This window comes from Lytechinus pictus, unplaced genomic scaffold (assembly GCF_037042905.1).
Source record: "Lytechinus pictus isolate F3 Inbred unplaced genomic scaffold, Lp3.0 scaffold_26, whole genome shotgun sequence".
NCBI classification, from domain to species: domain Eukaryota; kingdom Metazoa; phylum Echinodermata; class Echinoidea; order Temnopleuroida; family Toxopneustidae; genus Lytechinus; species Lytechinus pictus.
In genome coordinates, this window is record NW_026974146.1 from 1,364,388 (window position 1) to 1,392,219 (window position 27,832).

General features: G+C 34.2%; 1 protein-coding gene and 1 long non-coding RNA gene across 3 annotated transcripts; one reads left to right on the plus strand and one right to left on the minus strand.

The window, feature by feature from the left end:
- Positions 1–1,635: 1,635 nt before the first annotated feature.
- On the minus strand, positions 1,636–27,674 carry LOC135158027 (uncharacterized). 2 transcript variants are annotated; one of them, XM_064115271.1, is made up of 10 exons: positions 27,377–27,674; positions 24,152–24,233; positions 23,058–23,341; positions 19,979–21,834; positions 17,164–17,331; positions 13,077–13,244; positions 11,979–12,143; positions 10,867–11,034; positions 5,558–5,655; positions 1,636–2,509 (listed from the first exon to the last, which is right to left on the minus strand). In XM_064115271.1, exons 1-10 carry the CDS (start codon positions 27,657–27,659, stop codon positions 2,425–2,427), a joined length of 3,357 nt encoding a protein of 1,118 aa, XP_063971341.1. In that variant the 5' UTR covers positions 27,660–27,674; the 3' UTR covers positions 1,636–2,424. The 2 variants fall into 2 exon arrangements, with proteins under 2 accessions (XP_063971341.1, XP_063971342.1); XM_064115272.1 differs by having other exon boundaries at positions 1,670–2,509; positions 24,152–24,227.
- Positions 9,434–10,905, plus strand: LOC135158028 (uncharacterized). Its single transcript, XR_010296856.1, has 2 exons — positions 9,434–9,661; positions 10,201–10,905. It is a non-coding gene; the product is annotated as an uncharacterized LOC135158028 (long non-coding RNA).
- Positions 27,675–27,832: the final 158 nt, after the last annotated feature.

Sequence of the window (27,832 nt, forward strand, 5' to 3'; positions counted from 1 at the left end):
CTGAAAATGACCTTTGACCTCACCATGTGACCTCCAACTGCAGCATAACATGCAGGTCCCCAAAGTCCATCTACCATCCAAGTTTGGTCGAAAGTGACTTACGTTTGCAGAGTTAGGTGTCATGAGAGAGTCTTGCATGTAAACTTTAATGTTGACCTGAAAATGACCTTTGACCTTACTATGTGACCTCCAACCGCAGCATAACAAGCAGGTCCCCCAAGTCCATCTACCATCCAAGTTTGGTTGAAAAGCGACTTACGGTTGCGGAGTTACATGTAGGTGTCATAAGAGTCTTGCATGTAAACTTTAACGTTGACCTGAAATGACCTTTGACCTTACTATGTGACCTCCGACTGCAGCATAACATGCAGGTCCCCCAAGTCCATCTACCATCCAAGTTAGGTTGAAAAGCGACTTACAGTTGCGGAGTTAGGTGTCATAAGAGAGTCTTGCATGTAAACTTTAACGTTGACCTGACAATGACCTTTGACCTTACTATGTGACCTCCAACTGCAGCATAACATACAGGTCCCCCAAGTCCATCTACCATCCAAGTTTGGTTGAAAAGCGACTTACGGTTGCGGAGTTAGGTGTCATAAGAGAGTCTTGCATGTAAACTTTAATGTTGACCTGAAAATGACCTTTGACCTTACTATGTAACCTCCGGCTGCAGCATAAAATGCAGGTCCCCCAAGTCCATCTACCATCCAAGTTTGGTTGAAAAGCAACTTACGGTTGTGGAATTATGTGTCATAAGAGAGTCTTGCATGTAAACTTTAACGTTGACCTAAAAATGACCTTTGACCTTACTATGTGACCTCCAACTGCAGCATAACATGCAGGTCCCCCAAGTCCATTGACAATCCAAGTTTGGTTGAAAAGCGACTTACGGTTGCGGAGTTAGGTGTCATAAGAGAGTCTTGCATGTAAACTTCAATGTTGACCTGAAAATGACCTTTGACCTTACTATGTGACCTCCAACTGCAGCATAACATGCAGGTCCCCCAAGTCCATCTACCATCCAAGTTTGGTTGAAAAGCGACTTACAGTTGTGGAATTATATGTCATTAGGTTTGTTACGGACGGACAACAGACGACGGACAACATTTGGATCCCTAAGTCTCGCCTTCACCTCTGGTGGGCGAGACAAAAATTATAGATAATACAATATTGCACATTCATTACACAAATTTCAGACTTATTTACCACATGTGGTACTTATTTGATAATCTTGTCAGACTTGGAAGAGCACTCTTCTGAAATCTTTCTGTGTTACATAGAATCTCCTCATATTTATTCATATGTCATAAATTGAAAGCGTTTGTTTTCAGTGGAGGTTTTTGTACAATTGATTCATTTCTAACTTTAAAGCGAAATCTGTGGTAAGTTTTACTCTTCGACTTTCAAGTGATGTCAAATTTGAGGTATTTGAAACCATGTCATATATATGATAGATAAATGGTTCCCAATATTATCTTGCATGATCTTTTCTGAACAGTTTCAGTAACTTTTATCTGTTTCAAAGTAAGAGAAGGGGCGAATAGAGGTACACAATACTCTAGGACTGGTCTTACATACCCTAATTACACTGTTAACAAATCACATTCAGGTAGATTGTAAGCTTTCAATTTTCTTAACATGTATAACTTTTTATTCCTTTTTTTTTCTTCATTATTTCGGTTACACAAGCATTTCACTTTAAATCATTATGAATTGTAATTCCTACGATTTTCACTGTGGTTACAAAAAATAGAATTGAAGGAGTGACTTTCTTCTGTATGATAAAGATAAAAGAATTGAAGGTAATAAAAGAATTCCAGGTTGTATAAAGCATTGTTAGAAGAGTTTGGCGTGATAATGCATTGACAGATTAAACATTGATTTTGGTTCAGAATAATGTGAAAATATGGAATACCATGGACAAAATACTTTAAATTGATATTTATGATTGCATAAAAAGGGTAAATTCAGGTTAACATCACCCAGTGACGATGGCACAATCTATAGGCCTATATTTAATTCTCTTAACCCACATTGCATGAAATCATTAGTTATGATACTTCTGAATAGGCCTGGGAGTAAATATCGATTGACTGAATGATTCAATTGTTTTTTTCAGGAAATAATCAAATGGTAACATTGACAATCGTCCCAGGCCTATATCTGATGCTTAAATATCACTTTGAAAGTTGGATGAAAAGAGCTCATCAGTCATTTTAGGATTAAAATTATGATTCATATTTGCCTCTGGTGACAATTGGTTTCACATCAAAATAATATTCCATGGATTAAAAATGAAATGAGTTCAGACATATCACAGCTCTGAAACAAACCATTGTAGGATATGACCGCGTCATGGAGATCAATTAGATGGTTGTGGATTGCCATTGTATAGATCTTGACTGTATTTGTTGCAGAGTCACATCATGCATCAAAATATTCGTCTGAGGAAGACTCAGAAGAAGTTTCAATTTCGTCTGAGGAAGACTCAAAAGAAGTTTCAATATCCCTATAAAATATTTAGAAAAGGTGACAAAATATATGTTTATTTGATAGGTTATTGGCCCTGAATACTTCAAAGGGATGGTCCAGGCTGGAGATATTTATATCTCAACAAAGTTATTGAATTTTAAAGATACCCATTATTCGGTTGAAAAAGTTTTAGGCATGTCTTCATGAATATAAGGTGGGCTGATGTCATATACCCACATGTTCTTTTGTATTTTATTATATGAAAATCAAAATTTTTCAACCAAGAACTAAAAAATATTGAATTTACAACTGATTAAGTGCATTAGTTATTCATTGCCGCAACTTATTATATCATAATGGAGACATATCATTTACACATGAATGAACAAAATTAAACGGTTACACTTCGTAATTCCGAGGGTTCGTAATTCGGAAACACGTAAATTGCCTATACCTCGATGTTCGTTAATCCGAAATCATAAAAGGGTTCGTTAATCCAAACATTTGTGGCGTTATTCCGAAGGTTCAATAATCTGAAAACGAAATAATGTTCGATGTTCCGAAGCTTTTTTAATCCGAAAACGAAATAAGGTTCGCTAATCATTTCGTTTTTGGACTAACCAACCTTCGGAATTAAGAACCTCACTTCGTTTTTGGACTAACGAACCTTCGGAAATACAAACCACATTTTGTCTTTGGACTAACGAACCTTCGGAATAACGAAGCTTCGGAATTACAAATGTGTGCCAATTAAACTAATGTATATTCATGGCGATGTGCATGTAACTGTTTAAAAAAAATTGATAAACTTTAGAATTCAATAACCTTGTTATTATTTGTTATCCGATTTTGATGAAATTTTCAGAACTTTGCTTCGGTAATTTTACTTTTTTTATTTAGATATAAATATTTTCAGCGCGGACCATCCCTTTAACATATACATTACGATTGTAAGTGCTGATTCATGAACAATTTATTGTATTCCTCAAACATAAAATTATTGTTGTACAAATCTGTTTATGACCAATAGGTGTAATTATTGTATTCCCTAAAATTAGTAATGTTAATAATAATAATCCGCTTTTAAATAGCGCTCATCGGAACAACATGTCTAACCGCTTAATAGATATTACTGTTTCATGGCCAGTTTGAATACAATTATTGTATTCCTCGTACAGGTATATAAATTAGCCTTGGAAAAATCCCTTGCATGAGACCGTTAAATTGTGAGTTTACAAAAGAAGAAAACGTATAATTTTACTTTTTTTCTTTATTTTTTTTTACATATGAAGAGGAATGATACAGCTGGTAGGGATATACAATATATATACAAAGACTCATTCTCTGAACAGGCTAAATCTATGCACATTAAAAAACATCAATAGTACCATTTTCCCTTAATGCCCCCTCACACCTGACCTAATGTAGGCTGACAAAAGGTGACGAATGGGAAAAATGCACGAAATGCACGCAAATTCAACTAATTCAAATAAAATTTCTGTCAAATCATGCGATCAGTAACTATTGTCAAATTTTATCAACGAACGGTTAGCGAAGGATAAATATGACATGCAAAGGATATTGATTTTTCGGTTCACTTATGTGAGTAAATTGCAGCCGAAGACGAGCGAAGGGTTTATATAACCCAATAAGACGAACGAACTGTGAGCAATGTTTTGATATGGCGTGCGATTAGAAACGAAGACAAGGGAATAGATAGGGCAATCTTGTACGTTTTTGTCATTGTGTTGCTTCGTTAAGGCTTCTTTCGAGATCGGTCCACTTTGGCAAAAGCGCGATGAGGGACTATGCGCGACAATAACAAACGAACGATAAACATTATAAATAAACGATTACCACAGACTAAATAAGAGATGCGAATTCAAAAGATGACCAACGATTTCTCAATTCGTCAGGAAATTTTAAACATGTTCAAAATTTCCGCGCGAATTTGAATAATTGCAGCTGTTAATTCAACTACGAACTACGAACCCAAACACGAAGTGTAAATATGATTCCTACCAGTTACCATTGAAAGAGATTTCTTAAAAAATGCCTTTCGCCAGCCATCGCAAGGCATATTTCAGGCAATTCAGTGTGAGGGGGTCTTTAGGCCGATGGCCATCAGGGGAAGGGTACTATTGATGTTCCTTCGATGTGAATAGTTTAAGCCAAATCTTTGACCATCATTGTATAATTTGTATATTATTGTACAAAGCAGTTCTACAACCAATTTAGGTACAATTACTGTATTCCACATACATATAAATGAAAATTGCACAAAAAGCTGTTTCATGACCAATTTAAATACAAATATTGTATTCCTTGTACATTTAAACCAGTATCTTAAAAAGCTGTTATGAATGATTCAGGTAAAACTATTGCATTCCTCATATGAATTTAGTATTGTAAAAAAGCTGTTCAAGACCCTTTCAAGTACATTTATTGTATACATGTACCTTATATAAATTAATTACTATCGGATGAAGCAATTTCATGATAAAATAAAAATAATATAGGATTTGTATAGCGCAAGTATCCACCTTGCTAGGTGCTCAAGGCACTCCTATATTACCCTGGCTAAGCTACATGTAGTCTACCGATTATGGTGCGCACAGCTTTTTGATGAATTTCTTCCTGCCAATACCCATTTACCTCACCTGGGTCGAGTGCAGCACAGTGTGGATAAATTTCTTGCTGAAGGAAAACACGCCATGGCTAGGATTTGAACCCACGGCCCTGTTTGAAAGGCAAGAGTCAGAACCACTAGACCACGACACGATCAGTTTAAGTGCAATCATTATGTTCCTCATAATGATAAATTAGTACTGTAAATAGTTATTTCATTTACATGACCAGTATAGGTCCAATTATCGTATGCCTGGAGCATATTTCTACAAAAGCCATTTCATGACCATTTAGGTACAATTATTTCATTTGTCATACATTTATAAATGAGTTAGCCCATTGTAATGATCAAATTAATGAGCAGTATAAGAACTGTTTATACATTGATCATATCTAGGTTGTATCAGCCTGAGTGAAGAGGTCACCTTTACCTTAATAAGTTTATTAGTTCACCTACCTTTTCTCATCACTGAGTGTTTGTAAGAATGATTGAAGATCCTTCTGAGGCTTTCCATTGAATATGAAATTACCTTTGCTGATCTGAGGGAAAGAACCCTGAAAGAATAGAAGCATCATTGGAAATTGTAATTCATCAAATCATTTCTTTATTCTCATTATCATAATGCTCAAAATTGTATCATGCATAGAATATACCTTTCTTCTTTTATATAAATTTTATATAGGTCATATCAGGCGCGGATCATTAGTTGGACATTTACAGGGGGCTGATTAATGCACGCGAAGGTTGCCAACACTTACAGAGAGTGCAAAGCATGCTCCATAGGGGTGCAGAGCACAAAGTTTTTTATATCTCCTCAACTTCACATCAAAAGAAGACGTCTCTTGCGTCTCTAGAAGAAAATTTAAACGAGGCAAATTTTGAAAATAGTGATGAGGAAGAGAACAGGAGGAAGATCTGAGGACAAAAAGAAAATAGAGAGAGAGAGAGAGAGAGAGAGAGAAAGAGAAGAGACAGACAATGCAACATGAATATAGTGTTTATCACAATAAAATTACTCAGTATGATTATCTGGTGTTTTGTGTCCTTTTTATACTGTTATGTATCCTCTTAAATTTTTCGATTGTTATTGTCTAAAAATTGACCATCTGAAATTCATGGAAAACCATATCAAAGAACTTCAATATTTCCTTGCATTATTTTGAGTTTTCAACACAAATAACCTTTGCTTACATTGTACATGTAGAAAACAAATACAATTTTCATGTATCACCTACGACCTACTTTCAAGAATTGAACTTGCCACTTACAATTCAGATCTTTTATCATTAAAAGAATTGACCTTCTGTGTTATTTGACACACATTGTTTTTACTGTATTAATATTTTTCTTGCTTTAATACTCCATAGTTCTGATGGAATTAAATGTTCAGCTTTTGCAAGTTATAATCATTTTGAAATTGTTTCCAACACTTAGCAATTACATTAAAATTGAACTTTCTGTTTATCAATAAATTAAACAAACCAATGCTTCTACATGGAATTTGCTTAATGCAAATTCACAAGTGGAGAGGGGGGGGGGGAGGTATCCACTCGCCAATGGAAGTCCCCCCCCCCCCCCCGGTTCTCATCATTTCATCAAACAGGATACATGTAATTTAAAAATTCCACCACTCTTTCCAATCCTTACTCCTCCATCTTTTTTTTTCCTCAATATTTAATAGTCTCCAAAAAATATATATATTATGCCTCCTCTCTATCTTTTATCTATCAATTCAAATTGTTAGACAAACTTTGCATCATCAATCCTTTTTCCACTGACTGTGATATGGGTCTCTTAAATAAATGTTTCCCTTTCTGAGACTAACTAAATAACTAATGACCCAAAATGCACTTTAAGAAGAATATCCCTTTGATTAAGTTATGTTCATTATGTAAAGAATAAGCATTAATATCTGAATTAGACACCTAAATGTCAGTGAGGGCAATAGCAATTAATAATAAACATTCCTGATATCTTGAAGCAATGTAAAAAGAACTCACAATGTTCTCTAAAAAAGGATAGATGGTTTATTTGATAGAATGTCAAATTTATCTTTAATATGAAAATACATGTAAACAATATGACGCCGTCTAGATGTTTAGTAAATTTACACAGTAATTCCTAACATTTAACAGAGATGTATAAAATTCAGAGTTCACATGTCATTATCCACAGGATAGAGTCTCACTTACTTTATTAAGTTTTATTTTTCATCCCAATTGTTTATATACACTATGTAAAAGTGTCAGGGAGATTCCCTTAAATGTGTACAAGCCAATTAACATTTGTTATCATGTTAATTATATTCATGTACATGCTCCCCTTGACTATTTCTGACTTTGGTAGAATAGAAGGTCAAGTACGCAATAATTGTAAACATCTAGACAAATGGAATGTAAATTACTTTCTGGAGTTTACTGGTTGGTATAGCATAATGGATTGCACCAATAGTTCAACATGAATAGCTCCATGCATTAAAACAGATCATGTGCATGTATAGTGATTGTCTTTGTAGAAAAATCATGAATATTTTTCTTTTACAAAGTTCACAATTTTGAAAATTCTACAAATAGTTCCTTTCTCTAAAAAATATTGGATTTCATTCTAATTTCTATTCAGCATTATTAATTGAAGTCGATGGTGTATAACATCCAGGAAGTAGGACTGTGATTCATTTAGGGCACTAAATTAATCTAGAATACAATATTTAATTATGTTTAACCTTAATATAACCATCAGAGACAAGCGCTACATGTAATTTTGCAGACTGTTCATTGCAGCATTTGATACTGGGTAAATTTCCATTTCTTTGCTAGACCTACAAATTTTGCTCCTAGTAGTTACCAAACAGAATTAATAAATTTGAAATTGATATTCAAATACCAGGGTAGTAAACTATCCCGTACTAACACTTCAATCCAATTAGCAGCCTGTCAATATCCACTATTCTATTTCAAACAGAATTTATTGAATGACCATTCATAAATCATTATATCCTATAAAGCAAAACACACACACACACACACACAAACACCCATAACCAATGCAGTAACGTAGTAAGAGAACTCAATGTTAAGTCAGTAATATTTGGCATAATACACAGTGCTTCTGCTAGGTCACTGGATGAGATTGTTGACAAGTCTCATGTATTCAACACACAAACATATTTCTTTCATTACACACATAAGATGTAAAATAAAAACAACATTACAACTATTCATTTTTAATATAAATCTATTAATTATGTGTACTATAGAGCCATTGAGATGTATATTCTACAGATATATGTCATCAGACACCAACTCACTAAACATAGGTTGAGCAGGACAAAAACATATTTATTGTCTTGCCAACAGATGTAAAGATTGTTGAAAAACATTAATTTGAAACTGATGTCAAGTTGAAAGGCAGGTATTTATCTTCTACAATATGTGAGTCAGCAAGGAAACAGTATGTTCATATTCATATCCATTTTCCATTCCAGCTTTTACCCTGCATACCATCTCAATCTAAACCACCTGGTCATTGTTCATTTCATCCTATTATTATGTTCCATGTATACACTCAATGTAGCTCTCACTGTACTGTATACATTGTATGTATCATGGTCAATATCACTCTCATACACATACCACATGCACCTCTGATATTCAATGATCTACTTTCTCTCCCACCTTTTTGAAGCTGATATTTCTCTTTATATCTTCCATGTGTATTATCATATTAGAGATGACTAGGAAGAATCACATATGGATAAAGTTAAAAAGGATTCCATGTTTCGACATCATAACCAAACACTTGAAGATAATGAATTGACAATTTCTCAATTACATGTAGAGCCAAATTTCCAAAACATTTACTCATCTAGTCTCCTTCATTTGTAAACACTCTCAAACAATATACATGTATCTACATGTAAGTAGTATAAAATATGTTCTTTAATGTATTTAACACAATAAAATTAGATAAACATGTAGTGACAATTTCTGAGTTTATTTTTAGGATATCAAAGAAGCCTGAAATACTTTTATGTGATACTGTGTAAAACAAGAATCAAAAACACTTTTATGTGATACTGTGTAAAAAAAGAATCAAAAGCAATTTGGATTTTTTTTAGTTGGACGCAAAGAAATTTCCACCTGTTATTATTAAAGACAGTATTTCCGGAACAGCAGGTGAATTTCAAAAGAAAGCATTCCCAATACGTGTTGAACCCTAAGAGACACGGACTTAGTAATAATATGTAAATAATGTTTTTCTTGGTTACGAAAAATGACCAATTGGATCTCGCCCTGTAAGGGCGGTTTCGTGCGTTCTTAATTAACGATACGGGACTCTTAAAAAAAGCCCGGTTGCTGATACTTCAGCAGAGTCGTCTGTGTTCAATTTTGGTTACATCTTTTTCTATGGGGATTTGAACCAATATCTCCCCCGAGACCGTCGGCTTAGCTCCCGACAGCGTACTTCACCGATGCTGTCTGGGCTCGTCATTTTGTAAAGGAAAATTAATGGACTCCTGGTTTAGCTGACTTTTTACTTCTTTTTCCTGATGTTTATCGGGTATGTACGTTTAATATTTATAACAACATTTATAGTAAAAAGAGAAAAGAGATATTTGATATAACTAATTTCTTGACAAAGTATTTGTACTGAAGAAATTATGCCGAGTACGTTTGTAGACAACTTTATTTTTGTATAAAGTGTCATCCACATGAAATGTCGAATATTATAAGCAAAAATAGATCTTTGAAATTATTTACGTTGATTTATATGTCATTGCAGACAGCTTAGTATTTAATCGATCTTCAGTTGTCGGTATTATGGAGAGTTTTGCGATGTATGCTATACTTGATAGTGAACATTGTTATTTGACCTTGACATTATGAAAGTCATTCTCGTCGAATTTCTTAAAGGCATATAGCCTGGTTTTACATGATGTACTTTTATATTTTGTTTAGAATTGCTGCTAAATAGACAATTCTCACTGTCATTATTATGAGATGATAAATTATATCTTTACACGTTTTGAGGTCGTTTATCTGTGTTCGACAACGATAAGTGTATTAGGACACTGTTTGTTTTATTTTGATAATTGTCAGGTTCCACTGAGACCCTCACCATAGACGAGTTTTTGTCCTACATGACATCGATCGAGGATCCATCTAGACTGCTTTTCCACTCTCCGTTGTATACGACAGGCCTAGCTACGTATTCCACCATTCCAAGTTCAGGTCGAACTCAATTCGCCAAGTAGATCGAACTGTCAACTTCTCAACGCTTTGGCCTATTTTGGAGTTTTTTTATTCCGGGATTTTATTACATAATTAATTGCTCTGTTATAATTCCCTTGAATATACGACGAAACTTTATTTGCTGTCTTCAATTATTTGATATATCATACAGGCATTTCTTTGAGTTGTAAACACTCTGTAAATTTGTCAAAGAAAACATTCGAATCATTTTAATTATAAATCGAAGTCATCGAACTAATTATTTTGTCAAGTGCTTATTTTTCTTGAATGATCACGTTTAGCTAAAAAGTTGGGGTGTTTGAGTCGCCGTGCTTGTTGTTGCTTGTTTAGTTTTCCCCCTGTTTTTTCCTAGTCCCATTGATTGGTGTGTTTGATTTGTCTTTGTTTTTAAAAAGAAACATAATATTTTCTCCACCAAATTCACCAAAATACTCAGATCCGTCCCAACAAACACTTTTTGAATATTCCAAGTTTTCCAAACATGATGTGAGAATAAACTAGAGGCAGACATACCTTCAAGGTTGAAGCCTTCTCATTCAGATGAGAATATAACTCCTCCTTGTTATGACCTCCTATCAGCATCAGGTTAGTCAGGTTAGGTAGGAAGCATAAAGCTTCTACTAGGTGATGTGAAGAGGCTGATGATAGAGGCTTATAATTCCAAATCTGAAGAGTATGGACCTACATGTGGACAAACATTGATCATTAAACATACATGTACATATCAGATGGTATGATCATGCTGTAATGCTTCAAGTTAAACTGGTTCAAAAATGTGTTGATAAGGCTAATGTATGTATCACAACATAACATTTTAGCAACCATACCTGATTAGGCTTTATAGCTTTTCTGTTGATGTGTATTTTGTTTAAAAAAGACATTTTAATACCTATGAATTTTGAAAGAAGGAATTATTACAGGTAATCTCTGTACCCTTAGTCTACATTACAGCATCACTTTCAACAATTTCTGAGATATCACAAAATGATAAATTTAAGATCATACATGTGAAGACCATAATAATCTCAGATACTCTGTGATATGTTTGTTACTTCATATTTGTATTCTATTTTCAGTAACCTTTTACCCTGCATACCATCTCAATCTAAACCACCTGGTCATTGTTCATTTCATCCTATTGTTATGTTCCATGTATACACTCAATGTAGCTCTCACTGTACTGTATACATTGTATGTATCATGGTCAATATCACTCTCATACACATACCACATGCACCTCTGATATTCAATGATCTACTTTCTCTCCCACCTTTTTGAAGCTGATATTTCTCTTTATATCTTCCATGTGTATTATCATATAAGAGATGACTAGGAAGAATTACATATGGATAAAGTTAAAAAGGATTCCATGTTTCTACATCAACCATAACCAAACACTTGAAGATATGACAATTTCTCAATTACAGCATAAATATGCATTAGAACCAAATTTTAAAAAGAAATCTCATCTAGTCTCCTTTATTTATAAACGCTCTCAAACAATATTTCTAAGTAGCATAAAATACGTTCTTTAATGAATTTAACACAATAAAATTAGATAAACACTTTTTCAATATTCCAAGTTTTCCAAACATGATGTGAGTATAAAGTAGAGGCAGACATACCTTCAAGGTTGAAGCCTTCTCATTCAGATGAGAACAGAACTCCTCTTCACAAACTCCACTCAGTGTCAGGTTAGTCAGGTTAGGTAGGGAGCATAAAGCTTCTACTAGGTGATGTGAAGAGGCTGATGATAGACGCCCATCATTCCAAATCTGAAGAGTATGGACCTACATGTGTACAAACATTGATCATTAAACATACATGTACATATCAGATGGTATGATCATGCTGTAATGCTTCAAGTTGAACTGGTTCAAAAAATGTGTTGATAAGGCTAATGTATTCATAGATGTATTTCACAACATAACATTTTAGCATCCATACCTGTTTAGGCTTCACATCTTTTTTGTTGAGGTGTATTTTGTTAAAGGACTACACATTTTTAATACCTATGAATTTTGAAAGAAGGAATTATTACAGGTAATCTCTGTACCCTTATTCTACCTTACAGCATCACTTTCAACAATTTCTGAGATATCACAAAAATGATCAATTTAAGATCATACATGTGAAGGCCATAATAATCTCAGATAATCTGTGATATGTTCATTACTCCATATTTGTATTCTATTTTCAGTAACCTTTTACCCTGCATACCATCTCAATCTAAACCACCTGGTCATTGTTCATTTCATCCTATTGTTATGTTCCATGTATACACTCAATGTAGCTCTCACTGTACTGTATACATTGTATGTATCATGGTCAATATCACTCTCATACACATACCACATGCACCTCTGATATTCAATGATCTAATTTCTCTCCTAACTTTTAAAAGCTGATATTTCTCTTTTAATCTTCCACGTATACCAATTTTATTAGGAGATGTCTTGTAAAACTCACAGACGGACAAAGTTGTAAACAATTCCTTATTTCTGCAACAATCGTTACCAAACACTTGAAGATATGACAATTTTTCAATTACAGCATACCTGTGCATTAGAGCAAAATTTCCAAAACATTTACTCATCTAGTCTCCTTTATTAATGAACACTCCTAAATAGTATAAAAATATGTTCTTAAATGTATTTAACACAATAAAATTAGATAGACATGTTTTCAAACATGTTATACGTATAAAGTAGAAGCAAGCATACCTTCAAGGTTGAAGCCTTCTCATTCAGATGAGAACAGAACTCCTCCTCTTCACAAACTCTACTCAGTATCAGGTTAGTCAGGTTAGGTAGGAAGCATAAAGCTTCTACTAGGTGATGTGAAGAGGCTGATGATAGAGGCTTATTATTCCAAATCTTAAGAGTATGGACCTACATGTGTACAAACATTGATCATTAAACATACATGTACATATCAGATGGTACGATCATGCTGTAATGCTTCAAGTTAAACTGGTTCAAAAATGTGTTGATAAGGCTAATTGCATCACAACATAACATTTTAGCATCCATACCTGATTAGGCTTTATAGCTTTTCTGTTGATGTTTATTTTTCTTTATACAAGACATTTCAATACCTATGAATTTTGAAAGAAGGAATTATTACAGGTAACCTCTGTACCCTTATTCAACATTATAGCATCACTTTCAACAATTTCTGAGATATCACAAAAATGATCAATTTAAGATCATACATGTGAAGACAATAATAATCCCAGATATCTTTGTTACTCCATATTAGTATTCTATTTTCAGTAACCTTTTACCCTACATACCATCTCAATCTAAACCACCTGGTCATTGTTCATTTCATCATATTGTTATGTTCCATGTATACACTCAATGTAGCTCTCATTGTACTGTATACATTGTATGTATCATGGTCAATATCACTCTCATACACATACCACATGCAACTCTGATATTCAATGATCTACTTTCTCTCCCACCTTTTTGAAGCCGATATTTCTCTTTATATCTTCCATGTGTATTATCATATTAGAGATGACTAGGAAGAATCACATATGGATAAAGTTAAAAAGATATTCCATGTTTCTACATCAACCATATCCAAACACTTTATTTTCATTATATAGCTTTTCTGTTTAAGTGCATGTATTATGTTAATACTAAAACCTCTGAATATTGAAAGAATTAAATTTTTCAAAATCAATTATCTTGGTTATGTACTGTTGGCATAAACTGCCTTATTTTTGTGGAAGCGCAGTGGTGTAGCGGTTCTGACTCTCGCCTTGTAATCAGAGGGTCATGTTTTCGAATCCCACCATGGCCTAGCGTCCTTTGGCAAGGCATAAATCAACACTTTGCCACTCTTACCCAGGTACTAATTGATTGAGTACCGGTAGGAAACAACCATCATTGTGGTTGGTTTAGCAGGTGTGCACCTATAAAAACAGGCTGCTTAAAGATTGATTAAGTGAATGGGTAATAATAATTATGAAGTGCTTTGAGAAGTCTAGATTGATAAAGCGCTACATGCCAATTATTATTATTCTCAAAACAAATTTGGATGATTTACAAGTTTACAAAAGCCTGTAATTGATGTGACCTATAATTACTTTTCAATGCAAAGAACTTAATAATTTCAAACATTCTTTCAAGAACAACATGTGCTGCTACTGCATGTCTACATAGATGTATTCCATTTTCAGAATTAAGCCTTCACCCTGCAAACCATCTCAATCCAACCCACCTGGTCATTTTTCATTACCTTCACTCTATGTATATATGTATATTCCCTATACTGTAATACACACATGTACAGTATCATGGACATTGTCATTCAATATCACTCTCATACAAATACTACATGCACCTCTGAAATTCAATGATTTACTTTCTCTCCTACATGTAACTTTTAAAGCTAATATTTCCCTTTTTAACTTCCATGATTATGAAGTATCATTAATTAAAAGATGTCTAGGAAGATATGGATTTTATAAAGTTAAAAACGATTCCATGTTTTTGCATCAATTAGATGTTTTTGCGTCAAAGCACTTGAAAGTATAACACATTTTAAATGACAGCATACCTGTGCATTAGAACCAGATAAAAAAAAATCTCATTTAGTCTCCTTTATTTATAAGCACTCTCAGATAATATTGTCTACGTACATGTAGTACAAAAATTTGTTCTTAAATGTATTTATCCCTATACGATTACATTTTTCCATATTGGTAACGTCATAAAAAGGGCAGCTGCCCAAAATAATACATAATATAAAATGCATAAATTTCAAATATCTTAACGGTTTGTGATGATATATTTTCACCAAACGATATGAAAAGAATTTACTAGCATACAGGTATAACATCAATCAAATATTTAATAATAACTTCATTTATTCATTATGATGGATTTTTCTTGAACCTTCAATATTTTTTTTATATTTTCTGTTATTTTATTCAACTTTTTGTCTGGGTGAACTTCCCCTTTAAACATGATATTTGTTATGTTCTTCCTTGTACATACATCAGTATTTATCAAAGATGTATGAAAAGAATCATGAATCGGTATTAGTCAGTTACTTAATATACAGGCCTACATAATTATGTAAACCTGTGTAGCGATTATAACCAGAACTTCATAACAGAATTAGCTGGACACTAAACCTGTGCAGTACATGTAAAACAAAAAAATATCCAGGATATTAATTCACCTTTTGTTTGTTATTTAAAACAATCTAGAGGGTATGTTATAATACATATTTGATAATAATAATATTTTGCATTTATACAGCGCTAAACACAACGGAACAATGTCACTAAGAGCTTTACAGAAATATTATTACCCCGGTCAACGGATCCTTGCATGCCCGCATACAATGTATGCACCTTCTCCACTCCCTGAAAAGCACTCCAACAAGAGTTCTAAGACTCAATTGCTAGGCATACTATTTATAGGCTTTTGCATCCTACCGGGTACCCATTTAATGCCTGGGTGGAGAGTGGGAAATTGTGGATTGACGCCTTGCCAAAGGACGCTAGCGGCTAGGCCATGGTGGTATTCAAACACACGACCCTCTGATTACAAGGCAAAGGGTCAGATCCGCTACACTACTTTGCCTAAATGTACAATATCTTTGTCCATCTCAACTTTCCGTTGTAATCTTTCTATCTCTTTTTACCAAGAGCCTCATGAAAGCAGCTAGGTTGAAAGATTGGCCCTAGTTTTTATAAACAGTATTTAGAGATTGGTGCTAATCACATTAGTACTACTACACTATACCTCATTTGATATGTCTGGTCCGAGCAAAGCTCCATCACAAACCATCAATGTGATGATATGCTACATTTGCTTTGTTTTAGCTTTCTGTTAGAAATAATAGATTGTTAATATTCCTGGCGTTATTACGCTGTTAAGGTAACTACGGCAAAAGGACTGATTTCTTTTTCCCTTCTCTTTGCCCTCTCCCCTCTCTTTCTCCCTTTGTCTCTCCCTCTCTTCTTTATCTTTATTCCCTTCAACATTTTTCCTTTTTTCTATCTTACTACGTTCAATACCCTTTCTTACCATCAGTCATTGTTCCTAATTCTCCCTATCTTGATCTCTTTTCAAGCTCACATTTGCCCCCAAGTTTCTTCTTTAAGATATGAATACTCAATTTCAACCATTCTTTTTTTTTTCATATACTTGTATTTGCATAATTTATATATTTTTGTTATACCAATATCTTAGTACAATTATGAATTTATGTAGCAAAAATCAGAACAAAAAATTAGTTAAACCACGTATTAGCTTCTCCTCCTCCCCCTTCTCATTACTTCACTATGAAATTTGTTATGAATTGAATTGACTCGTTATAATCCATGTACATATTATCGCTTGCATTATGTTTGTGTATGTACATTTATATTCATTTCATGTTGCCCTGTATACTGTTTGTCTAAAACAGATAACCTGGGCTTATTGTAATTGGTTCCCTTTTTATCAATAAAAGGTGATTTATATAAAAAAAATCATGTTTTTTTTTTCAAATTGGTTGTTTAATCATTAATTTGTCTTACATGTATCTAGGAATGTCACTGCACAGGACTGGCATAATAAATCATTATAATGTAGGCAACTAAAATTGCAATCATATAAAGTCATCAGCATTATATAAGGACTACGATTACATTGTTACATAATCTAGAATTATAAATTACTATCAGTATTGTTTTAGCACTGTCATTCTCATTATTACTATCATCACTCATCATCTTATTCCTCCTTATAAATTCTAACATCAACATGACCGTCTTATTCTTTAAGATGAATTTCTACTTACTGCGGCTTTCCTTCCTTCTCTGGCAAGAGTTTCATAGAAGGTAGGGTGAAAGCTTGCATACAGTTTAACATCCCTTAGTGATGGTGCTGAGCATATCATCACTGCAACCTCTTTTGATATACCTGGTCCGTAGCTAGGATATCTAATAGCACCAACCATCATATTGATCTGAAAGTACATTGTAAAGCCATACATCACAATTATATTTCCTATTGGATTGCATTATTGGATATTGAGATTGCCCCATTGAATAGTTTAAAATTTTGTATTCTGCAAGAGTATAAATGTAAATAGTATAGTGGTATCTACAATTTTGTGTGTCGTTAAAGAAGCCTATTTCAGTATGTCTATCCTGTGTTCATCTCAAATGAAAAAATTAATTTCAAAGACTTGTACTCAAATATAAACATGATGTGTTATATGAATGACAAATTAAAACATTGTTAGAATCAAGTTGATAGTAGGACTATTAGAGATGATAAACTCAGCAGGAAATGCTGTCATGTCTCTCCCTTGTTTCAAAGACTTGATTGTCATTGGTGTCAGAATTATTGTTTTCATTCAAAGAGAAAAATCATACATCATTTTCAATATCAATTTTAAGTTTTACACAAGTAAACTCAGGCAGGATCTTCAGTTATACACTACATTACCCTTATGTTTAAGTTTTATGAACTAAGTCCACATACTTTCAAAGTTATGATAATAACATTTCAAAAACGTAACCTTGGTTAAGATTTCGATATTGATTCCCTCAACATGGTCTAAGTTCCTTGACCTTAAATGACCTTCGACCTTGGTCATATGACCTGAAACTCAGGCAGGATGTCCAGTAATACATGTACTTGATCACCCTTATGTCCAAGTTTCATAAACTAGGTCCATAAAATTTAAAAGTTATGACAATTCCTCAAATACCCCCAACATGGCTAAAGTTTGTTGACCCTGGTCATGTGACCTGAAAGCGGCGCCTATAGTCTCCCTCTGCTATGCAGGTGGGACAATAATAGGAAAAATATAACTATACAGTGCATCCCCCAAAAATGTCCCTCTGACAAAGGGCTGAATTAATTTTAAAATGTGGTAGTATTCTCAATCAAATGTAGAGGAGTAGAAAGTTTATTTCATAATCTAACTTTTATGAAAATTTCATTGGTCTTGCTTCAGCATTTTGTTACACACCCTGTAAACAGTGGTGCATTTCAGCCCATTCCAAGTTTGCAACACTGTTGTATTTCTGCATTAGCATGATAACCCTCATTTAACCATCCAGGATCTGAGCAGGGACATTTATGTGATCTATCTGGGCTCATTATTTAACATGGTCATGATCAGAAGGGTATAAAACAACCAAAAATGATTTTTTTTTTTCATTTTTGATAGGGGATCAGTGCATCGACTTGATAGAAAATATGAATGATGGATACATGTAAGTACAATAAGCTGAACAGTGAAGGGCAAACCACGAGTGTATCATACTTTGCATTACTTGTGGAAATATTCTTCTTTTTTAATTAAAAAAGGTCCGGTGAATTAACTTTAGCTCATTAAGTTAATAAAAAGGAATGACGTCAAGAATGCAATATAGTTAGAATCGAGTATGAAACAGACCTGACTTGTTGTCTCTATCATTGTGCATCTCCCCTTATCAAACTTAAAATGAATTGTTACTGTTAAGTACTGTTTTTGCCCTTCCAAACATGCGCGATGTTACAATTTGATGAGTTTGGTTTAGATCTTGGAGATTTTCTGGTCAGCTCAGGAAATTCCCTGATCAGAATCTGAATGATCAAAGGGGTTGATATGCTAGGCAGTGCAGAATATAAGAGGTGGTAGCAGTGCTGCATGTATGCAAACTTGGAATGGGTTGAAAAGGACCACCCTTACACAATAATGTTTACAAACTATCAATGCCTAGGTATCCAAAAGCTGCATACGGCCATGCATGAACGCATAATCATGAAATACAGCTGGAAAAAGTATCTTCTCACAAATAATTTGATACCATATTTATGTGGTATGTCTTCGCACTTGGATAATTTTTTGCAGTGATGTAAATTTTGATTTGCACAAAAGGAAGGCATGACTGCAATGAATAAATCCAGATTTTTATGATGCCATAATCCTACATGAGTTAGTAAACATATTTGCGAATCCCTTGTCAATAAAATTAACTTGATAATTGATACTAAAAAGTGTTTATTAAACAATTATAATGTAAATTATTGAAAACATGTTTTTAAATTCATTTTAATGCAACCCTTGTAGGATTATGACATCACTGACATCTGGATTCATTCATTGCAGTAATGCTTTATTTTGGCGCAAAAAACAAAAATTATATCAGTGCAAAGAATACCTACTGTACTGATCATCCAAGCATTAACACATACCCCATAGATATTGTATCAAATTATTTGGAAGAACATAATCTTTCATGCCATTTTTAATAATTGTGTTCATGATACATTTTTCCATAAATTGAGGATTTGAGATGTTAAGTTTTTATTGAACTCACCCGGTATAATAATTATCATAATATGCATGCATAAGATGGACAATGTTTCAGTCCAATTCAAGATTCCAATATCTTCATACATGTATGTACTACTGATATTTTACTCAGTAAATGAAAAACAAACTGAAAGATGGATGTTTGAATGGTTTAAGGTTTTTGTCTTTATGTATAAATCCGTTTCAAGACTATTAAGATCTGTCTGATGAGTTTCAGCTATACTCCTGAAGGTGTGCTACTGTAATGAAAAAATAGAAACATGCATGAACTCAGGGTACTTTTCCTTTGTATCCAACTTACCGCCTTTGAATATATCCCAGTGGATGCATAACCAGCTATAGTGTGTGTGTCTTCAACACGGATGGACAGAGATGATACTGAATTTTGAAGCATGGCGTTGGTATCTTTATCTTGATTCTCAAAAGCTACATCAACCAAGAAATTCATCTCCTTCTTTCTTTGGCTTTGGGTGTACTGTTGTAGCAGACACTGGGTGATATAATTGGCAATGTTTTTGTCCTGTGACACAGTGAAGTACAGAAGATACCTAAACTCTTCCTTCCTAGGGATCACTACTTCCTCAATCAGCCTCTTAAATTCAGTGCAATCTGAATCATAGAGAGAAGCAAGATAGACTGCAGCCATGTACTCCTGGAATAGTTTATGAGGAAAGAAGAATGTTGACTGCAGGAACGGTCTGCTCTTATCATGAATGGATGAGAGCTTTTTCTCCTGTGACAACACTCCTACTTTGCATGCTGTTTCCACATAGTCTGAGAACTGTTTATGATCTCCCTCATTGAAAATAAGGTTGTTTGATTGTAGTCCAGTAAAAGCAACCTTGGCAATTGGTTCCAAGAGTTTCTCAATTTCAGAGCGATAGGTATTGAATAATGGGCTACTTAAATCTGGGATCTCTTTCTGGACATAACGCACCTTTAGGAATTCAAACACTTCACGGAATATTTCAGAGAATGTTTGAAAAGCCTTCCACTCTTCTTTCTTGTTGTCATCAAGTACTCTCCACATGTGACAGAGCATAGATATGTAGATAGGATATGGTGCCATATTCTCTGATATGATATCATTGCTTTCAAACAATTGGATGAATTCATCTGCTGTAGCCTCAGTGTCTTTGAAGTAATTGCAAATGTAAACCTTTGCATTCTCTCTGCCAAAGCCTTCCACATGGATGAATGTGTATCGATTTCTTAAACTACTGCTCCCTCTTATTTCATTGGCCTTCCATGGACGGCTTGTCACCATTACAGGGCAAGTACGAAGTTCATCTGAGCAAAGAATATCTTCGACAGTGATATCACCTCTCTCCATAGAATTTACATTGGATTTGGGATTAGTTCTTTGGTGTATAGATATACTTGATGGACTTGTTTCTGATCCTACTGTGGTTTGATCAGCAGATCTTGATGTACCTGAAGGAAAATGCTGCATTACCCGTGGTTGTTTGCTCTCCTCTAATCTTGATTTTTTTCTGTTTGTGCCTTCATAAAAACTTTGCTCTCTCTTATTGCTCATTTGGGATTCTGATTTCCTGTCAGTTTGATCATTTGACTCTGACTGAGCACCTTCTAAACCTTGCTTGCTTTCAGTATGCTGTACATCCTTGCCACTAAGCTCATCTAATCCATCACAGGCAATGAATACCTTTTCTGGATTTGAACGGATGTACTCAGTGATCTGACAGGCTTTTGCTGGGTTGTCCTTTGAGAGATATGACTTAACAATCTGACCAATTGTGTATCGCTTGGATTCACGCAGAGGGATAATGAGTACCCACACAAACTGTGACAGATCTTGACTATCGTTTATCCAGTCCCATGCAATCTTAGCCAAGAATGTGGTCTTTCCAGCCCCTGCCTCTCCTTGGATCATGATTCGTTTGGGGAACACTCCATTGATTCTGAGATTAAAGAGATCTTTATACTCAAGTTGACTCCTTTCCTTTCGTTTTTCTTTTTCCAAGAAAAGGTTTGTGTACATATCTTGGAATGGCACAACAGAATCAGGATCTAGTGGATCAGCTCTTATCATACAGAAATCAGTCCTGTACTTGTCTTGGAGCTCATCTTTACATCTCTTAATCAGGTCAGGGGTAAGTGGTTTGGTCTCTGATACTGGAATTGTAACAGGTGCACCTAGAAAAAAATGTCACATCCTTAAACTTGAAAGTCACAAGAAACAATTATAGACATATTTCTGCAAGCACAAGCTTCTTTCGTCCTAAATGAATTTTAATCTTTTCAATAGAAAATGTACACTGTATGCTTCAAAGCATAAATTGAAGTTCATGGAAATTCAGCGACAATCATCACCCTTTTTAAATTTGGTGCTAATATCGCAAAACAACACATTAACATGAGCCTGTAAACAATACATGTAATTCAGTTTCTTGTCAAAATCACGAAGTGACCTCAGGAAATTTTAAGCAGTGTTTTCTCCATAGCATTTTCATACCTATTTTTATTGTGATTTGACCTAAAACAAGACCATGCCTCCCGAAAGTATTATTTGAATGGCTGTGGCCCTAAATATAGACCATACAAGAGCGTGTCTGAGTGCATTTTAGTAATTAATTCAATATTTTGTAACAAATTTGGGTGATTTTTTAGTTAATGCGCCTTATGCATACTTTTGTATATAAGTCATTCAATAAAATCAATGCCAAATTTGATCTTTTGAGGAAAATTGTACACTTTTTATCAACTTACGTCATTTATTGGGCCAACAGGTCGTGTGACCTCGAAACTTAAACAGCTCATTGTTGTAGAGCATAGTTGTAAATGTGTCAAATGTGATCCACAACAACTCAAACTTTGCCCCGGTCAAATCGGAGCCCATCCCCCCCCCCCACCCCCTTAGCATGAAAAGTGTAGCTGTGAGAGATCACCAGAGGTCCATTTCACTGATAGACATGTACAAGTACATGTATATATTATGTATTTTTTTGTTTTTTGGCTTTTGGTTTTCTTGTGTGTGTGTGTTTTTTTAAATCGTAGGTGTTACTATTTCAGTCATAAATTTAAAAAAAATTCATGGTCAATTTATGTCTGTTTATTTGTATAATGAATGCATTTTCAATCGGGCGCGGTCCCATGGGTCAAAAGTCTGTTTTCTGGGCAGCACCAACTCAATTTAGGAAAGATTTTGATGAGGCATCAAAATGCTCAAACAAACTGAAACATCACCATTTATAGCCTAACTCTATAAGAAGTAAAATAAGTGTATCATTGTGTATGATAGTGAACCCGATCAAACAGGTCAATGGAATAGTGCCACTAGATAAAAACAGTATTTTGTTTTAAGAATTGATTGAACTGATTTTTGAAGGCAGCCATCATAACTTCCTTCTTACCCTTACCTGTTGACTTTGTTAATAGATTTCCAGTAATCAACTTGTGAGAAAGTAAACCTAAGTCACTATGATATAAAGCCTCTGCAAGATGAGCCCTGATGTTTGTGTCTGGAAGCTGTTTATCCCTCCATCTTGTGAAAGCTGTCATCAATGCATCGCAGTTATCTCGGGTACGCTCCTTGATGTTATCAAGGGTTACTATGGAGATATTCAGGTTAATGCCAACTTTCTTGTAGTAACTTGGTCCGATCTCTGTTGACAACATCAAAAGTTCTCCCTCACTGATGGTACTGTAGAAGAAATGAGAAATATCAAGTGCTAATATTATTGTGATGCATTATTGAGCACCAATTATCAAAATCAAATCTCATCTTCCCTATATCATACATTTGGAGGCAGTGGTGGACCGTGATGCATTATTGAGTACCAATTATCAAAATCAAATCTCATCTTCCCTATACTATACATTTGGAGGCAGTGGTAGACCGTGATGCATTATTGAGTACCAATTATCAAAATCAAATCTCATCTTCCCTATACTATACATTTGGAGTACGCAATTACTGTACATCATGCAAAGCCTCGTCTTATTTACAAATCTTAAAAGTAATGTACAAACCCAGTAGAATACACATGTACATGTATTATTTTCTACCTAAACTAAAATACTGTACAATCATCTTGAGTATTGAAGTGTGACATCAGTTGCCATGGTGTCATGGCGGGCTGGTTCTGATCAAAGTCACACCTAGCGATCATCTGTATTTGTAAATGACTTTGGCTCATCTGAAAAATAGGTTGCAAGCGATCATTTCGATAGCAGCCATTTTCTCCTATGAGAAACACACACTTTCATTTGGCCAGGTTCATTTGTTTAGAACCAGGCCGCCATGATACCATGGCAACTGACCTCATAACTTTGGTACTCTATAGTCTTTATTAAAATGTTTATAACAATGTAAGAGTATGATATATCATGATCTAGATTTCTTATTTTGATGTTTGTCCAAATTTTCTAGCATACGAAGAAACACAGATTTTTAACGCTCTGGTCACATCCCCCATGTGTACACCAAGTCAAGTATTGATTGTTTACATACTGTGGTAATGCTGACATGTCTGCTGCTCCTGTTGAAGTCGATGCTCTTGAAGTTGTTGCAGTTTCTTGTGAGACATCTTTATCTGTTAAAGAAAGAAAAAAATGGAAAAAAATATGGTAATATAAAATGCTATATAATTTCACCATATTAACATTATTATTATTTCATTAGATATCAAATAATGACAAAGAAATACTTGTATTTGAATATATGTTAACCTCTTAGTCTCAGTTCAATGACCAATGTGAAATTGGAAGTTGCCTCCCCCCTCCCCCTGGAAAAAATATTTGAATTTACAGAGGAAAATATTTAATGGAAAATACATTGTAAATGCATCACATTATTAAATTTCAATTAACCCTATTTTAACTGAGTTATTTCAGACGGGGGAGGGGGTGGGAGGGGGATCAATTTTACCCCTGTTCAGATCTTGGCAGCTGATTGCGCGATCACCGTGTAATTTTGCACGTGCATAAAGCCAGATGTAAACTATAAGACTATCTAGTAAAATTTTCAAAATATTGATTGTCTATATTTCTTATCATCTAATTATGCAAATAAGCATCTATATGAAATTTCCCCGAAATTTGTTTATTGTAGGTTTTTGCCTTTTCAATATAGCTAGTAGAATGCTTATTTTTTGAGAGAGTATTAATTTTTACATTTCTAACAGACAAAAGCTGCCAAAAGTCATGAATATCATGAACCAACAAAAGTAAAAATAATCATACATTTATAAATATAATTTTTGGTTTAAAAACACAACTTACATTGACTTTTGTACAAAGGACCACATTTTTGAGCTATTTGGGGCCTGACATGCGCTTACAAAATAAAATGTTGCATAATTTCCAAACCATGTATCCGGGCGTCAAAAATTTGGTCTCAAATAATGCGCAAGACTTGAAAGTAAAAAGTAAGCAAGCGGCGCAGTTAAACAAAAATGCGCGACGGCATAGTGACAAAAATTTGTTGAGGGGGTCAAATGAGGATTAATGCAAAACTGTTGTATCATTTCACATCCTGGACCCCATCGTATACTATTGTGGTTTTAAACTTTTCTATCTAATGATAACTACCATGGTAACACTGCTCAACAACCAATCATAATCAAGGATTCCATGCAAGTTATGATTGGTTTACTTTTATGCAATGGGCCTCCTGGTTGGTATGCAAGTAAGGAGGGAACCATTGGTATCACCCACTCATGATTTCTTTCATATGTTATTTTACAAAATATAATATATCAAAATTGTTTCCTCATTGTAATGTGAAAGTTTTACTCTTTCCTAAACATTTTGGTGGATTAATCCATATTGTCATATGTGTAACAATTGAAATTAAAAATTGATAAAATGGAAAAAAAAATGAATAGTTAAAGAGCTACATGTACATCAGTCATGAACTCTCTCATTTCATAACACTGAAATGTGAATAACTGAAAAAAGCATCACAACTTTCTCATCGTGTTAAATTTTGAGAACATTTCAGCATTATGCTTGTTCGAATCTTTTTATTCAAATTAATTTGTTCTAGTGGAGGACTTGACCTTTATTAATTATATACTGTACTACCACTGAGAATTCCTAATGTACAACACTCAGGAAGGCATTCTGCAAGCAAAGCCATTTAATAACAAACTAATCTCAAACAGGTTTAATAGATTTCATTTAAAGGGATCGTTTAACTTTGTAAGCAGCTGATTTAAAAAATTCTCAAACTGAGTTGAAACGTGCGTATGAGTGCCTGTATTTGTCCTCAAAAACCCTGAAACAGACCGCAATTATAGGATGAAAACTCTAATTTAGATACAAGTAGCAATTTATTAGCCTGATTTTGAGAACCGTCTAGTAGACGGGTTCAGCTTATGACCAGTTTTCTCCAATTCAAAAAGTCCGTTGGCTATTTTGACTGCCTTCTGTTGTGTGTATCTCCTATACACACACTATTAGCTGCACTGTACATTCAGTGTATACCTTGTACACACTGTATGTAGGTCATGCTGTGTTCATCTAGGATTAATGTGTTGTGGTGCACAGATTCCCTGTATACACATAGTCATTGAAACCAACTCTCAATTATTTCAAACTTTGGTTTACATCTCCAATGTTTTAAAATTGATCCTGTTAATATAATACTTTGAAACTTTTGGGAACGTATTTTTACACTATAAGCCTAATGTTTAGCCCATTTTCAGGAACCAAAAGGAGAATTTTTTAAATCAGAACAAAGTGAAATGATCACTTTAACCAAAGACATGAACAAATATATTACCACACATATAACTCTTTACAAAAAAAATATTGCTTAACTTTAAAATTCAATAACTTCAGATTTTGATGAAATTTTGAACATTTTGCTGTGTGCATTCTACTACATTTATCTAGATATGAATATCTTCAGCCCGGAGTATCCCTTTAACGATTTATTGATTATTCACTTTTATTTGACTTCATTTGCTTAGGAAATGCAGGAAATCTGTCAAAATATATACCTATACTCTCAAATAATTTGAGAGCAATTAAAGGGACAAAACCAAAATATGTGTGTGTTAAAAATTTTACAGAAGGGAAATCAAAGTTATTGTTTGCAAATTATTAATCTAACCTTGGTTTGGTCCATATAACATTATGTACTTACACTGATATTTTATCTAACGCATTTGGAGAGTACATGTATAGCACAGTTAATTTTAAAATGAAACTAAAGCAAATATTAATGAAAAATATGAAATAGTGCAAAATGATTTGTAAGCTCATAAAGGTCTACCCAAAGACTTCAAAGGATTCATCAAGAAGTAAAGAGCGTATCAAGTAACATGAAAAACTGGTGTAATAACTATTTTTTACAAAATTAATAGAACCTCTTAGCATGGCTTTGAAATTTTGGGATCCCTTGTGGTCTATTTTCGTTATACTAAACGAAACGATAATTTCTAAGTTATCTTTAATTTTTAGATATTTTTTTATTATCGAACACTACATGTACCAGTATTACGTTGTACGTAAATATTTGAAGTTAAAATTAGAATTAAATGAGAAGGGGCCATAAAAAATATATATTTACAAAGGAGAACATCACCCTTCCCTCTCCCGAAGAGACATCCCCACTCGCAAAGAGCAGTTCAAGGAATAAACTATTATAATAAAATTCATTAAATTACATCATTTTAAAGGGGATCTCGCTTTTATGTATTTTAAAAAGGAATATGTAAGGCCACCTTACCCTCTCCAGATGGGAAGAAATCATCTACTAATTCCGCAAATCCAGCGTCTTCAAGTGCCTTGGTGATATCAGGTATTTGGTTTGCTCTCCGTGTCTTTCTTTTCCAGTCGAAGAGCATGGAGGTGGTTCCTTCGAAACTGTCATTTCGTCTATTTGTACTGATGTATGTACTGACTTCGGACTTCTTGAATCCCAGTTTCAACCCGAACTTTAATACGTTCTTATGGTCACCCACAGCCTCTGCTAGGTCGATGAGTTTTTCCTCTGTTAAGGTCTCCGTCATGGTACTTGGTGATTTTGCCTGATTTTTTTCAATTAAAAGCAGATTAAATGAGAAAAAGGCATGAAAATGTGGGTGAGAAAACTAAATGAAAATTTCCAATTCTTCTCCGGTCACTCCTACAAAACCATTTTGAGAAGGCCACTTGAATGTGGAGTACCCCAAGGCTCTGTCGG

Bases quoted from the DNA above. Each gene is read 5' to 3' on its own strand.
- LOC135158027 (XM_064115271.1), bottom strand. From the start codon at position 27,659: ATGACGGAGACCTTAACAGAGGAAAAACTCATCGACCTAGCAGAGGCT. The intron at 21,835-23,057 runs GTAAGGGTAAGA...ATTTTTTTCTAG, and splicing joins TCTATTAACAAAGTCAACAG to GTGCACCTGTTACAATTCCA. The intron at 5,656-10,866 runs GTATGTCTGCCT...CTATTCTTTCAG, and splicing joins AGAAGGCTTCAACCTTGAAG to GGTTCTTTCCCTCAGATCAG.